Source organism: Manis javanica, chromosome 8, assembly GCF_040802235.1.
Source record: "Manis javanica isolate MJ-LG chromosome 8, MJ_LKY, whole genome shotgun sequence".
Lineage (NCBI taxonomy): Eukaryota > Metazoa > Chordata > Mammalia > Pholidota > Manidae > Manis > Manis javanica.
The window spans coordinates 91,408,767-91,425,964 of NC_133163.1; the positions used below are offsets into that span (position 1 = coordinate 91,408,767).

Here is a 17,198-nt window from a genome sequence, read left to right on the forward strand (position 1 = left end):
TGAACTTGTTGAATTAATTAACCACTATGTAAATGTTGAACCTCAAGACGAACAGAGTATGAAAGGTTCCTGGGTAAAATAGGGACATTTCATTAGCATTTAGTACAAAGAAGGTGAAGGGATTAAGTTTTATCTCCTCTGTTAGTAAACATCTTGAAGGCAGGAAGCAGATTTTTTGAGTTTATATTCCTTTTTTTTTTTTTTACTTGTTAACTGGAAATAATTTCAATCTTACAGAAGAGTTACAAGAATAATACAAAGAATTTTCACATGCCTGATACCCAGATTTACCAATTACAAACATTTTGCCACATATTTCAGTGCCTTCTTTCCCGTAGCAAGAACATTCTCATATCAAAATCAGGAAATACTAGCATTTTGATACAGTACTATTATATAATCCCTATATTCTGTATGGTCTATATTCCATTTTTACCTATTAGCTCAGTAATGTTCTTCATAGGCAGTTTTTTTCCTAGTATAGAATCATGCATTGAGTTCAGTTGTATGTCTCTTCAGTCCCCTTTAATCTGGAACAAACCTCTGCCTTCTCTGTCCTTCATGACACTGATATTTTTGAAGAGTACAGCACAGATTTGTTGTATACAGCCCTATATTTTTGGCACAGAATATCAGCCAAGAACTTCCTAAAAAATAACTATTGAACATTTTGGGGGAGAGAATCTTTCAGAATGTTTAATATGGGAAAGAAATGTGGTTTTTATAGAAAAAAAAAAGAAAGTGCTTTGACTTACACACTTAGATTTAAACCACCCTTCTGTCACTTACTAGCTTTGTCACTGGCAAGTTCCTTAATCTCAGTGACTCAATTTCCTCAGCTCTAAAAGGGTATAGATAAAATGTTGGCTTGGAGAACTGAGATAATGTATGTAAACAGGGCAGCACATGATGTGTGCACAGTGAATGGTAACTAATACTCACTTCAGCATAACATCCAAGTTGTGAGGGGATGACTGTTCTTGCTATGTCTGAGGGTTAAATACTTCTCTAGCTCTAGACTGTATAAAGCAATGGAGAAAAAGCCAGAGTCGAGGCAAGGAAGTATGAAAATCAGTTACTGTCCCATCTTATTCTTTCCTTGGGCACAAATATCACCTCAGAATTCCTTGCATTTTATAGTTGCTGTACATCATCATACCTAGGGTACAGGAAGCCCCTCTGAATTTTTGCTCCCACATTCAACCTCTGTGGTGTTTTACACTTTGCATTTGCTATTCATTCTTCAAACTTAATACTAAGTACAAAATGGTAATGTCCCAGGAATCATTTACAGAGACAGCTTAGTATTTGCTTGTCATTTGGTTTATTGACGTAACCTGAGTGCTGAATTCACTGGAATGTGGCACAGTCAAATCTGGTTTCTTCCACTCCTGAGTTAGCTCAAGAAACACTCAACAGCTATTAAAGTGCTATTCTTTGCAGCTACTTGGATAATTGGCCACAGAAGTAAATTCCAGGAGTTAATATTCTTGCTAGGTTGTACTCTCGCATGACTGAAGGAGTCATGTTAAGGGCCAATGGTCTGTAAATCAAGGTGATTCTCTTGGCAGCCGGGAAGATTTCCAGCGGATTCCAGAACTTGCCATCAACCCATTGGGAGACCGTATCATCAATGCCTTCTTTCCAGAGGGGTGAGTGAGTCCCTGTGGTGGTTGGGCTCCCGTTCTGGGGCTAATCTGGAAGAATGTTGGTCGGGTTAGCTCAGGCCGCCATCCTTCTGCTATATTGAATATCATATCTAGAGTATCTCACCTGTTTTACCCTTCTCCACATTTTAAACAGGTATAAGCCCATCTTCAACATTCTGTCTTTAATCTCCATTTATCTCTGATGTGAAACTAAACTTTTTAAAAACTTTTATTTGAAAATAATTTCAGATTTACAGAAAAGTTGCAAAAATGGAAAATAGTACAAAGAACACCTGTATATTTTGTACTCGGGTTTATCTATTGTTATACTGTAAGTATTTTGCCTTATTTATATGTGTTCTTTATCTCCCTCAGTCCTAGCCAATAAATATATAAACAAGCCACATATATAATTGTAAGTTGTCTGGTAGCCATATTAAAAAAGTAAAAATAAACAAGTTAAATGAACTTGGCAAATATAAAAAATACCTATTTTATTTAACCCAATATATCTAAATATTATTCAACATGTAATCAATATTTTAGTTATTAATATATTTTATATTCTTTTGTCATGTCTTTGAAACTTAGTGCATAATTTACACTTACAGCACCTATAAAGAGCTACAATGTATTAATATAAAACATGTATTTTATCATTTTTTTCCAACTTTGAGATATTATTGACATATAACATTGTTTAAGGTATACTGCATAGTGATGTTATGTGTATATGTTGCAAAATGATTGCCATAGTAAGGTTAGTTAATCTCTTGCTTTGCATAGTTTCTTTGTGTGATGAGAACTTTTATAATCTGTTCTCTTAACAACTTTGAAATGTACAAATAAAGTTTTGTTACCTATAGTCAACATGCTGTACCTCTCCAGAAATTATTCATCTTATAACTGGATGTTCAGACCCTTTGACCACCTTCATGCATTTCCCCCATTTATTTTGTTCTAATATATTTTTCATATTCCAATTTTATCAGTTCATCCTATAATCTCCTTTAGAGCGTTTGCCCCTCTAATATGGGATCCAGGCTGAGTCAGTTGTCATGTCTCTTAAGCCTTCTTTAATCTGAAACATTTCCACAGCCTTTATTTTTCTTTTATGACACTAAGGATACAGTTCCCCCATCACACAAACTTTCTCAAATCGATGTGGGTTTGTCTAATGTAGAACTAGGCTTTTGTTATGCTTCACTACCTAATACACTGCCTTTAAAGTACTGAGTAAATATTGATTTGATTCGGTACCATTTTGTGAATAAAGCATTGCCTAAATCTTGTTTTAAGTAATCTCTTTAATAATCCATTCCTGGTTCCTTGTGACTTGTCTGTATGACCCAAAGGACTTTATAAGTTACATGGTTGCCAGTTCTAATAATGACACCAAGTGTCAGTGAGGACACCATCAGATAAAATGCCCAGAGAGAAATCAGATAATGCCCAGAAAGGAAATTTTAGAACTCTGAATTGAGAGCAAAGGAATTTGCAGGTTGAGCAGTTGGGCACTTCACTCGGTACATTTGAGTGACTGGGGGCGGGAAAATTAGCATCCAGTTTATATGAAGACAGGAATCAATCAAATCAAGACTGAGACCCGCTCTTTTCAGATTCATGTTGACCTTCTCTCTTACCCTTCATTACTTTTTCCTTTCCCTCTCCCTGAATTGCCCTTTTGTTTCAGGTGTGGTTGTTGTGCTGAATTCTTCTGTTTATCTAATTCCTCTTTTAGTCCATGCAGAACACTGAACCCTGTCCAGAGAGAACTTTGACAGCTATGCTTTGTGTCCAAACTTTTTGCAATGAAAAGTAAACCTAGCAGAGTCATTTTGCCAACATGTTTTTTTCAGAGTTCCAGTCACCATTAATTATTTGAAGAAGCAGCTTGTTGGAAAGGCATTTTTGAGGCCAAACCACCTTTGTAGTAACTACAGTTACCACCTGCCATCTTAAATCCACTGATCTGCTGCTAAGGACACTAGGCAGGGAGACGCGAGGAGGCTGAGGCCAGTACTGAGCACTGCAGTGCTTTTAGCAAGCTGCACCTCTGCTGCTTGCTCTAATCGGTTACAGATATTTGGCATCTGGGTTTTTTGTTTCTACTCTAGTCTATACAGATGGAATTATTTTTTTTTTTTAACGAATGAAATTTGATACTGCACTGGAGGAGGTGAGGATCTGATAATGTTGGTAACTGTTGAACCACTGTGTTGTACATTTGAAACCAACATAAGATTGTATATCAACAATACTTTAATTAAAAAAAGAATGAAACTTGATAGTGAGCCGTTGGTATTTAGTTCCTCTTTACTCAGAGACATTATTGCCAGTAATACATGTACTCACCAGCCTGTTTGTTCTGGCATATGACTCAAATCTTATTCTACATTTCTTGATTCCTCGGATCTTTCTTGATACTCCAGAGAAAGAGACCTCTTAAATAGACTCTCAGGCCAGTCTAGCTAAAACTGCTGCCAATATATTGAATTTATAAGAAATAATCACCCTGATTGACATGGTGTTTTGTTTGTTGTATTTCCCAATCAGAGAAGACCAGGTAAACTTCCGTGGATTCATGAGAACTTTGGCTCATTTCCGACCCATTGAGGATAATGAAAAGAGCAAAGATGTGAATGGACCAGAACCACTCAACAGCCGAAGCAACAAACTGCACTGTAAGGAGAGAAAGTCTTCCGGCTTAAATGTTTGCTTTTCATTTCTTATAGATCATTTATTTACTCATTCATTCATTGAACAAGCATTTATAAGAGCATAGTGATTGAGAGGTCAGGCCTGGCACTAAACTGGCTGGCTTGAATCTCAGCTCTGCTACTTTTTGGCCATGTGACTTGGGGCAATTTACTTAAAAATCTATGGGCCTCAGTTTCCTGTTCTGTAAATTGGGGTTTTAAGGGAATTCACATAGGGATGTTGTAAAGATTAAATAAGTTAATATATGTCAGGTACTTCAAACTGCCTGGCAATATGATTTAGCTGCTAATATTATCCCTATAATTTATTGAATTCCTACCATGTGCCAGGCACTGTGCTAAGCACTAGAATGACAACAGTGAAAAAGACACAGCCCTACCCGTAAAGGATAATGGCGATCCTCAGTCTATCTTAGAATTTCATAAATAGTGGATGTGACCTAAGTAGGGGTGGACAGCTGGGTTAGTACAAGATTTACTCTTTGTCCTCATGCCTCTTGCCTTCATTCTTTGGATATTTCTTAGATTTCCTTTTGCCCTTATTGGCTCATGTATGATATTGCCCAATATCTTGTAACATTTCTCTAAAAAACTGAAATTAAATTTCTCTTTACATTCAACACAAGTTGAAATTGAATTTGTATTGAATTGGCCCAAGCTTCTCTTACAAGGGTATACAGTGATATACAGAGAGATCTGTGAAGCCACAGAACACCTGGGGCCCATCAAGTTTTTACTGGATGATTTAAAGCAAAATAAAAGACTTTTTAATACTGAAACAAATGCAGATAAATTATAGAATATAATGCCTGAGTTACATCTGAAAGATGATACATGATACTTAAACTTTGAATTTGGTGCCCTTGGCCCATAGCCCTAAATCTTCCTGGCTATAGGAGTATAAGTGCATTCTTCTTTTTTTTAATATTTCAAATACAGAGTTTGAAAAGCACTGTAGTAAATATTGTTATATGGGGCAGGGAAGATTTTTGAGCCAAAGTAATAGGATACTGTTCTTTTTTTACCACAAGATCACATGCCTTAATAAAGAGCAGAAAACCTAAATACAAACCAAACTAAATATAGACGAAAATGGGACTAATGAATTGTTTTCAAATTTATTGGATACTTTATGTATATTAATGAATTCCAACTTCTTTCAAGACTAAATGCTGGTTGGAATAAAGCCTTGTGTCTTAATGTTTTTAAGAGTTTTAGCATGTATTTAGTACATGTTGTCTGCTTCTCACACTAATACAGTAGAAATTTCCTTATTCAGTGTCAGACCCAGGAGTTGATAAATACTTGAAAAGGTCAGCTGTAGCATAGAATCATAGAAACAATGTATGGTTTAACATTTTATTTTACCTTAAAATATTTAAAAACACATTCAGTGGCCAATCTTTTGATGTAGGATCAAGAGTTGTTTTGTTTTGTTTTGTTTTAGTAAAGGTCAGCTGATGAGCGTTGTGTGGCATTTTGTATATAGAACACATCTATAATGTATGTCTAAGGTCTCTGGCTGCAGTTTCTTTTAAGTGGAAAGAGAACTTAGAGATACTCATAGAGCATTCTGAGAATAAACTTTTTCTGGTGTTTACATTTTTCCCTCAGTCTCTTACAGCTGTCCTGCCACACTTTAGCAACAGGATTTTTTCAGTGATTTAATTTTGAGTCTTTCAGAAGTAGTCAGTCTAATTTTCAAAAAAAGAGTCTTTTTGTTTTCACATACACATTTCATTTTTTATTATATAATTTTATTAAAAATACAAGTAGTGCAGTTTTATGACAGTGAACACACCTGATTCTTGGTAAGTGTCCAACTCAGCTGGTGGATTAGATACTGAAGAGTGCTCCACTAGCTCCAGTAGCCACCATAGCAGGTGGAACAATTCACAGAGAAAAGAAAGAGCTTCCAGGAACTGAGTAAATTGGTCAAGGAGAAGGCAGTTAAGAGACAGTCTGTGCTCTGTGAAACTCTGCCTGCTTCTCTAGTCAGCAGGTCTAACACAAACCTGTGGCCTGAATTCCCTCTACAGCATGGGCTCTGCCTTGTTCAAATCATGAATTTCCTTGGGAGTCTGATGAACCCTACTTGACCTCATCTCAGTATGGTTTTGAATGAATAAAATAAAATGCACAGAATTATAAAGGAAACCAATTATAGTGAAATACATTCAACAAAATGTTAAAACAACTTTGTGGTACAGTAATAGGTGTGTATCCTTATTATACATTAAACAGGATGTAACATTGGAGCCCTGTGGCTATGGAATAGCTCTGTATCTAGAATGTTGTGGTGGTTACACAAAACTACATAGATGATAACATTGCACAGAACTACACACACGTGCATGCACACCCACAGTGAAATCTGAGTAAGCTCTGTGGATTGTACCACTGTCAGTTTCCTGGTTTTGATGGTATATTATAATTACACAGGGAGTTACCACCAGGGGATGCTGGGTGAAGAGTTTTCAGGATCTTCCTGTGTATTTTTTTGCAACTTCCTGTGAATCTCTTAATGACTCCAAAATAAGTTATAAAAAAACCAACATTACATTAGGGAGAAAAATAGAGAAACTCATTCATGTGCTTCTCTTTGCATTTCATGGCATTTGTTGGGGTAAAATAGATTGCAGGAAGACTGCTAATAAGATCTTCCTTGGTATTCTGTTGTGTACAATGGAGCAATGCGTCAGAATACCTAAAGATGTAAACTTATGTGACACCAGCATGAAGTTCCCAGTGGAATGCTGCAGGGCTCTTGGAGCTTTTTATTGTTTTCTCATCAATCACTTTCAAAATCAAAGTTTTCATAAGTAAATATAGCAACTTTGACTGTAAACTTGGAAGCTTAATGAATATAAGAGACCACAGGTCCAACATGTATGAAGAAAATCTAAAGATAAATTTTAAATGAAGCCAACATCCACTGTGACTACCTGGCCTACAGGACCCCTGCCTCCACCCCAGGTCATACAAACGGAAATGAATCATTTAGAATGGGAATAATGTTAATGACCACTCTATGCTAAGGAGAACCACATTTCTAGGGAACCATATCTCATTTTGGATCCCAGAGATATTCTAGAGCACACTTATAAGAAAGTAACTAGAATTTTGATAAGGAAGGGTTTTTTTAATTGTGTTAAACAGCACATAACAAGATTTATCATCTTAACCACTTTTTTTGCTGAAATATTGTTGATATACAATCATATTGGTTTCAGATATACAGCACATTGGTTCAATAGTTATTCATATTATTAAATGCTTCCACGCACTAGTGCAGTTACTATCTGTCGACATAGGAAGATGTTACAGAATCATTGGCTGTGTTCTCCGTGCTGTACTACTGTCCCTGTGACCAACTTATATTATGATTGAGAATTACTGTGCCCCTTTATCCCCCTCACCCTCTCTCCACCTTCCTAACCCATGGTAACCCCCAGTCACTTCTCAGTGCCTATGAGTCTACTGTGTTTTGTTCATTCTGTTTTGCTTTGTTTTTATATTCCACAAATAAGTGAAATCAGTGGGTATTGTTTTTCTCTGTCTGACGTATTTCACTGAGCATAATACCCTCTACCTCCATCCATGTTGTTGCAAATGGTAGGATTGGTTTTTTTCTTATCGCTGAGTAATAATATTCCATTGTGTATATGTACTACATCTTCTTTATCCATTCATCTATTGATGGACACTTAGGTTGCTTCCATTTCTTGGCTATTGTAAATAGTGCTGTGATAAACATAGGGCTATATATGTCTTTTTGAAACTGGGCTGCTGCATTCTTAGAGTAAATTCCTAGGAGTAGAATTCCTGGGTCAAATGGTATTTCTATTTTTAGTTTTTTGAGGAACCTCCATACTGCTTTCCACAAAGGTTGAACTAATTTACATTTCCACCAGCAGTGTAGAAGGGTTCCCCTTTCTCTACATCCTCGTCAATATCACAAAGTTGTTTTAATATTTAATACCCAAAGCAATCTACACATTCAATTCAATCCCTATCAAAATCCCAATGATATTTTTGTAAAAATAGAAAAGCCCATTCTAAAATCCATATGGAATCTCAAGAGACCCCAATAGCCAAATCGATCTTCAAAAAGAAGAACATAACTGGAGGATTCACACTACCTGATTTCAAAACTTACTACAAAGCTACAGTGTTGAAATCTGTGTGGTACTGGCACAAATACAGACCTGTAGACCAATGGAATAGAATAGAGAACCCAGAAATAAACTCTCATATACATGATCAGTTGGTTCTTGACAAGGGTGCCAAGACTATTCAGTAAGAAAAGGACTGTCTTAAACATTGGTGCTGGGAAAGCTGGATATTCACATGCAAAAGAAAGAGGTTGGACCATTACCTAATACTGTATTAAAAATATTAGCTAAAAATGTGTCAATGACCTAAATGTAAGGCCTAAGGCAATAAAACTCTTAGAGGAAAACAGGACAAAAACTTTTTGACATTGGATTTGGCAGTGATTTCTTGGATATGACATCAAAGGCAGATAACAGAAGAAGAAAATAGAGAAATTTGATTTTATGAAAATTAAATTTTTTTTTTGCATCCAAAGATATTATCTGCAGTGTGGGCAACCCACAGAATGGGGCAAAATATTGGCAGATCATATATCTGATAAGGGATTAATATCCAGGATAATAGAGAATCCCTAAAACTCAACCAAAAAACAACCCAACTCAAAAATGGACAAGGGACTTGAATAGACATTTCCCCAAAGAAGATCTATGAATGGGTAATAAGCACATGAAAAGAAACTCAACATCACTAATCATTAGGGAAATGGAACTCAAAACTACAATGAGATACTACCTCACACCCATTAGAATTGCTAATCTCAAAAAAATAGAAAATAACAAGTACTGACAAGGATGTGGTGAAAATGGAACACTTGTTCACTGTTGGTAGGAATGTAAAATGGTACAGCTGCTGTGAATGGCAGTTCCTCAAAAAATGAAAAATAGAATTATTATATGATCCAGAAAATCCATTTCTAGGTATGAAACCAAAAGAATTGCAAGCAGGTTCTCAAGGAGATATGTGCACATTCATAGTAGCATTAATCATAATAGCTAAAACAAAAAAGCAACTTAAGTGTCCATCAATGAATGAATGGATAACCAAAATGTGGTATATACATACAGTGGAATATTCAGCCTTCAAAAGGAAGGGAATTCTGCAATATGCTGCAACATGGATGACCTTGAGGACACTATGCTAGTCACAAAAATACTGTATGAGTCCACTTATATGACGTACTTAGAGTAGTCAATCATAAAGACAAAGTATAATGGTGGTTCAAGGGTTTGGGGGAGAGAATAAGGAGGAGTTATTGTTTAATAGGTATAGAGTTTCATGTTGAAGGAATGAATGATTAAAAGAGACCTACAGTGTTAGAAGCCGCCCATCCTCAGCTAGTATGGACCAGGCCCTATATAAAGACATCTCTCTTTATATCAGGCCCAGGTTCAGGTATACTGAAATGCAAATGAAAGGCTAATTCTGAGTGATCATTTTATAACAAGAGTTATGGGGATGAATGGGGTGATGACTGCAAAACAGCATGAATGTGTTCAATACCACTGAACTGTACACTTAAAAATGGCTAAGATGGTATGTTTTATGTGTATTTTACCACAATAAAAAAGAAACATGTAATAGGCAAAGAAAATTGAACCCCTTGTGGGGTTTTTTTTTTATTTCTACATTATAGACTTTTCATTCAACAAGCAGTGAATGGTAAGAAAAGAAAAAAATTATACTTCTTTAGCTTTGCATTACCATGGCTTGATCCAGATATTTTATACAACACATCTAGTGGGTCCTTTCCTTGTAGTTCATTTCCTTTGTAAATTACTGTGGTCTTAGTGCATTAATTCACACTGACCCTCAAGAAAATATTCCAAATAGCGTTAGTGGATTTGATAGTAACTTGGTGTTTCAGTTAGGATGCCATGTATCAGGTGAGGCAAGCATCAGAGTTGATTATTTGTCAAGGATGAAGTTTGTTCTTTTGCTTTGGTCCACCATCCTTAAAGTCAGCTTCATTCAAAGGCATGGCTCCTCATGGTCACGTGATGGTTCTCAGTGGCAGTTGGGCTATATGCCTCCCTGTCACATCTGACAGTGGGGAGACAGAGACAAACAGACAGAATATCCCCCCTGAAGCTGTGAATGAGATTCTGTTAGAAAGGAAGAGGTCTGAGTGCCATGGAATTAGCAATTTTTAGGATAAAGTAGATTAACAGCAAAGAGCTGTGCATAATTTTACCATTACTTTAGTCTTCGTTTCAGATCAACTTTTTTTTTTTTTTTTTCAGCTGAGCCAGGCAAAGGGTCTGGACTGCCCGTTGCATTTAGATTGCGGTGGCCAGCAGGAGAGCAGGGCCCAGCATGCCTTGTTCTCTTCCAGGGACCTCTTCTCACCAGCCCTTGCCAGGCGGGGAGTGAATTTCAGTGATTTACGGCGTCCCCAGGGGGCTCTTCTTTCCTAAGTGTCGAGAAGAACTAACTAACCTGCAGTAAATAGGGAAATGCTCACATATCCTTTCCGTGTGCGGAAACTGCTAATGCTGCTCAAAGGTTCTGATTCTGACGGCTCCCACCCTCTCGGGCGCATCCCAGACCTTCGGTTTGTCCAGCCTCTGAGTCACGAGCTGGTGTAGCCCGCTGCCCCTGCAAGAGCAGACGCCGTGTTGGAGCCTGCTGGGAGCCATCCGTCCCCCACAGAGACTGCAAGTAGGCTGGTCTCCCCCCCACCAAACCCATGTTATGGGCTGAATTTTGTTCCCCCAAAATTCATATGTTGACATCCTAACCCTTAGCACCTCAGAACATGGCTTTATTTTGAGACAGGGTCTTTAAAGAGGCCACTATGGTAAAATAAGGTCAACAGGGTGGCCCTTAACCCTATATGACCAGTGTCCTTATGAAAAGAGATCAGATCAACTTTTAAAGCTGAAAATGAATTAGAATTCTGTTGAATATAGACATATGTTGGGATCACATTCATGTAATTTAACCAGTGAAATCAAGAACTACAGGAGGAGTCCTCTATGTCTGCTTCTCTATCTATATACAGTTGACTCTTGAATAACTTGGGGAGTTACGGGCACTGACCCCCACCCCCACCCGATGGAGTGGAAGGCCCACATATAACTTTTGACTTCCCAAACATCACTACAAATAGCCTGTTGGCCAGAGGCCTTAACTGATAACATAAGCAGTTGATTAACACTTATTTTGTATGTTATATGTATTACATACTGTGTTCTTACAATAAAGCAAGCTAGAGAAATGAAAATGTTTTTTCAAATTGTTGCAAATTTCCAAAAAATTTTCCAGTATATTTATTGGAAAAAAAACTGCATTTAAGTGGACCCACACAGTTCAAACCCATGTCAGTCAAGGGTTAACTGTGTTGGTTTTCTCTGAATTTTCCACAGAGCTGGAAGCAGCAAGATGGCTAAGAGCAATTGAACATCCTATACCTAGCAACATATTTGCTGCTCTTTACCTTTCATAGGGGATATGTTACTTTAAAATGTGGGCTTCTGGAACCAAATTTGTTTCTGGTCCATCTTCTGCATAGAACAGTCTCTTCAGAAACTCCAAGAGCATTCTTCATCTATTTCTTTTTTTTTTTTTAATTAAATACCAATATTTATTATGCATCAAAATAAAAAACATCAAGATTTAAGGAGAACGGGAAAGGTAATGCAATTCTTTTTTTTTTTTTTTAATCCAACTTGATCCGGTTTCGTGAGGTCTGCTCTGTTCTCCAGGTGTATGGAGTCTGGCTCAGCCCTCCCTCCTGTTGCTCTTCCAGGACTAGTTGCATCAACTACATTTTCATAATATATGTAGTTCTCGGAGGAGTTCTCTGTCTTAGCTCTCATGCTGCCATCTTGAATCTGTCTTATTTCTTTTTAATGCTGCAGTGAAAGAATGTCAAGGCCAACCAGCATGGCTAAACTGTACCTATGTAGGCACAGACCAAAACACACAGTACTAATGCTCTGTCTCCCAGGAGTAGTTCCTTAGTGCTCTCCTCTTCAGACCAGTGACACACAATGTGTTGTATGAAAGGCGCAGCCCATCTTAGAGTGCCCCAGGGCACAGTAAGCAAGGGGAGGGCCACAAGCTTCCCTTCCCATATTCTAATTGTCCTCTTAAATGGTTTAAGTTTTTATAACACATAATGAATGATGTGGGAAGTAAGGAGTCTGCATGAAGAGGTTTTATTTGGATGATGAGGAATACTGGTGAAGTGGAATTTGGGACGGCAGCCAAGAAGCAACAGTCAACAGTATTATTCACAATAGCCAAAGGTGGAAGCAACCCAATTGTTCATCAGCAGGTGAATGGATATACAATACATGATATATATACTTACCATGGAATATTATTTGGCCATAAAAAGGAAATTCTGGCACATGTTATGACATGGATGAATCTACTCATGTTAAATAAAATAAGATAGGCCAAAGGATAAATATTGTTTGATTCTTCTTATGTGAGGTTCCTAGAATAGTCAAATTCATAAAGAGAAAGTTCCCATGGGAAATGAAGAGTTACTGTTTAATGGGTCAGTTTACGTTGGGAAAGATGAAAAAGTTCTGGAGATGGATGGTGGTGATGGTTATACAGCAATGTGAAAGTAGTTCACTGTATACTTAAAAAGGGTTGAAAGGGAAAATTTATGTTACTGTATTTTACCACGGTTTTGTTTTAAAATAAGAAACTGATTAAAAGGTAAAGGTTTGAGTGAGATTCATTTTGGTCTTTCATTAAGCAAGTGTTTGAGCCATTACTGTATGCCAGGCACTATTTTAGGCACAATATACAATGACTCATAGATCAGATAAGGTCTTTGCTTTCAAAGAACTTATGATCTAATAAGACACAGACTATATGTAAAAAGACAAATGAATAGACAAGATTTATGATCTTGGCAATTTCTATAAAGGAAATGACTAAGGGAAGATGAGAAGGCAATAGGGGATGTTGCTAGTTCAGAAAGAGTGGTCAGTGAACACCTGTCTGAGAAGCTGACATCTGAGCTAAGAATGAGCCAACCATGCAAAGAACAGGAAGAGAGCTCTAGGCAGAAGGAACAAGTGATGTAAAGGCCCGAGGGAAGCAATGGATTCTTGTGTTCTGAGAACGAAGAAGCATTATCAATTGAGAGGTGAGTGGTATGAGAGGAGGGCAGAGAGGTTGATGGCAGGCAAGTGACAATAGAGCTCTTACCATGTGCCAGGCACTGCTTAAAATACCAACTCATTCAGTCCTTGTACCACGTGAATTCTGTTGATCTCATTGTGCATCGCATTGTGCACCTCTCAGGCACCTGAGGTTCAGAGGGTTGCGTAACTTGCTCACATTCACATAGCTAGTGAGTGTCAGAGTCAGGTTTCGGCAGGCCCAGAGTCAACCAGGGTACTGTATTGCTCAAACATTCAGTCCATGGCAGCTGGATTTCAAGAATTAGCATTTCAGGCTTCTGTAAATACTTTAGCAGAAAGGGATATGTTTTTTCCAGGTACCCAAGTAAGATATTCACAGGCAAATGTTTATAAGTTATTTAGCAAACAGATTTCCATCCTGAAGCTACCGTAAGGATTGCTTAGTAGATAATACATTTTATGGTATTTTAGAAAGATGACAGCACATATAGAAGTGTGTGTGTATGTTTGGGAAATACATTAAACACATATTCCTTTAGGAACACTTATGATCCTGGTCTCTTTTCCCTTGGAATCCAAACCTCCTAAGCATATAAATTTTCAAATTTGGTAAAGATAGTTCAGTAACCAAATTAAAGAGAAGAGACAAATATCAGACAAAGTTTTGCCCAGTTACTTTCCCCTCCAGGATTCTAATATGTACCTTATAATGAGTAAGTTATATTTTTCTTAAGTTTTTACTTTGACTTTTAGCAGACTCACTCCTATTCAGAGAAAGAGGAAAGGGCGATGTTCAAACTTCCAGGTATTCATCCTTGTTCTCATGCCTTTGTACCTAGTATTAGCTCTACCTGAAATGCCACCCCTCATCAGATTTGTTTGTCTTTTAAGACCTTATACAACCAGAAAGGCATATCTGCCATACGCTCTGTTCCTCAGCATTTCACATATCTGATAGCAATTAGAATGTATTAAGGTGAACGAAGTGTTTCACTCTTCTCTGACAGTGAGTTCCTAAGGACAATATCTAAATCTTTATATCTAAATAACTCTAGAGCAGTGGATTTAAGCCTTTTAGTATTCACAGAACCTTACCGAAAACCTAAAATCGTAGGTTGAAGTGATTTGAAGCCTCAGAACCACACTATAAAGTCAGCTGTCATTACAAGGCGGTCCCTTCCTCAGTGTGCTGATAGCTCCCAGTGCCTGTGAGACCGTCCAGTATTACCACACTGTTCACTTGATAGCCCTGCAGCAATGTGGTACTGTCCAAATAGTTTTTGCTCTTCTGAATTCTCTCTTACATACCATAGTTTCTAGAAGATTTATCTCTCATTAAAAACGTGGTAAGACCAGGAGACTATCAAATTCTTTACATTTTTATTTGGAACCAAGGGTCTTTACCTTCAGGACTTCCAGGTACTAAAAACTATTTGAAGTTTGGCACAAATTTGCCAGAATGCCCATTTTCCCAAAGCAGTACTTTGTGTGGTCAGGTGTTCGGTGCCTGTGTGGCTCCTGTTGCTGGCTTCTGCTGAGTGGCATACATATGGTAGACTTGACAGGTTGTGTGAGATGACCTAACTTACAGAACCACTTGCGGGTTGTTTCTGTTTGCTTTTAAAAACATTCTAAGATAAAAAGGACGTTTAGCTTTTTCTTTTTATTGTTTGCTTATTTGTCTGAAGAAGGACCATATTTCACCAAAGCTGAGATGCCATCAATTATGAGATGCATCTCAATTTCTTAAATGTAACAATGTCTTTATAAGTTCCACAAGTAATGGCAACTGCTCTTCGAAAAATATTAATTCATTGTCAGTTTTCTCTCTGGTGTCCTTTACACATTTTGTTCCCTGAGGAGGGGCGGAACAGTACTGTATTTCCACTCACTTCTTGTTTTTCCCCACCAGTTGCTTTTCGACTGTATGATTTGGATAAAGATGACAAGATCTCCCGTGATGAGCTCCTACAGGTATGTGGGAGAGCTCCCGTGCATGTGGATGACTGTTTGGGCCCTGCCTGCTTATTCTTGAGGGCAGAAAATGTTCCTTTCTTCACTAAGCATTTATTTCATGTGTGTATGTGTGTAGAGGCCTGGCCTAGATAAAAGGCAGAGCAGGCAACATGAGGAAACTTGAAATACCTCATTGGTTTCTCACAAACAGATGTCTCCATTTTTTTAATTAAGATATCATTGATACACAACCTTATGAAGGTTTCACATGAGCAACCTTGTGGTTACAGCACTCACCCATATTATCAAGTCCCCCCCATACCCCATTGCAATCACTGTCCATCAGCGTAGTAAGACACTATTGAGTCATTACTTGTCTTCTATGTGCTATACTGCCTTCCCCCTTGACCTAGATTATGTGTGCCAATCATGATCCCCCTCAATCCCCTTCTCCCTCCCTCCCCACCCATACCTCCCTACCCACTTCCCTTTGGAAACTGCTAGTCCCTTCTTGGAGCCTGTTAATCTGCTGCTGTTTTGTTTCTTCAGTTTTGCTTTGTTGTTACACTCCACAAATGAGGGAAATCATTTGGTACTTGTCTTTCTCTGCCTGGCTTATTTCACTGCAAATGTCTCCACTTTTTAAAAGCCAACTAAAGGTCTTTTAGGTGCTAACTGGTAGAGCTAAAATATCGTTTAGATAGTTTAGATCAAATAGTTCAGTTAGTGTCAAATCAGCATATTGGCAACCAGGTAATTTTGATAACGCTTTGGTGAATGGTATCATTTTGTTTGTTGTTGGATTTGCCATAAGAGTCAAGGAAATGTAGGGCCAGTATTCCCTGAGCTGACTACTAACTGTCCTTTGTTGCTCCCTGGGGATAATTCCCTGTCCTAGCAGCATCTGGCATTTCATCCTGTTAGTATTGCCCTTCTCACACACCCCACCCCCAAATACAAGTTTATGAGGGGAGGAAATTCCCCTTTTTTCTTTCTTTTCTTAATATTTATGAATCTGGAGGACCCTAGGATGCCAACACATTCAGGAATTCCTAAGGGAAGATTTATCTATTTCAAGATAGATTCAAAAAAGTAAAGTGGTTCCACTCACCCTGACATTAATGTGAACTCATCCACTGAATTGATATGTGTTCTAAATGGAAGGTTACTCAGGCCACATGAAAGACCAACCCAAAGTATTCCTATATTTTGTATCTGAGCAAAACCAAAACAGTCTGCGGTAGAGTGTTAGCATCCTTTGCTTTTGAATTGGGGATGTCTTTCTTCAGTGAGGAGAATTTACCTTAATTAAAATTGCTGCCTATGGGCTGCTGAGTTCTGAAGAGAAAAAGCAGAGGCAGTCATTCTGTGGTTGCATGTTTTCATTCTCTGGCTCAGATCTGGCTACCAGAAAGCTTTTCTTTTTTTGGAGTGGAGGGTTGATTTTTTTTCTGTTATTAGGATAAAGAAAGCCCGAGCGGAGAGTGGGGAGGAGAGAGCACCAGAGTGCAGTCACTGCTGCTAGAGTAGGCCTCAGGCTGTTCTTAACTCTTCCTTGGATCTTGAAAAGGTTGTGGTCAGTTTATCCTAAGGAAAAAGGCTGTGTGGTCATGTTTTCCTAGTGAGATTTTTGTAAAAAGTCCTGGTTG

The 17,198-nt window shown here is 37.9% G+C and overlaps 1 protein-coding gene across 3 annotated transcripts in view; it reads left to right on the top strand.

Moving 5' to 3' along the window:
* Positions 1-17,198, top strand: part of CHP1 (calcineurin like EF-hand protein 1) — a 36,904-nt gene that overhangs the window by 14,066 nt on the left and 5,640 nt on the right. For 2 of the 3 annotated variants that reach the window (XM_037018847.2, XM_017681123.3), the window contains 3 exons: positions 1,572-1,652; positions 4,206-4,333; positions 15,506-15,567. In XM_037018847.2, the coding sequence (XP_036874742.1) occupies positions 1,572-1,652; positions 4,206-4,333; positions 15,506-15,567 (271 nt within the window). Of the gene's footprint in view, positions 1-1,571; positions 1,653-4,205; positions 4,334-10,725; positions 11,709-15,505; positions 15,568-17,198 lie in introns of those variants that run through there. The other variant, XM_037018848.2, reaches the window with a different exon arrangement.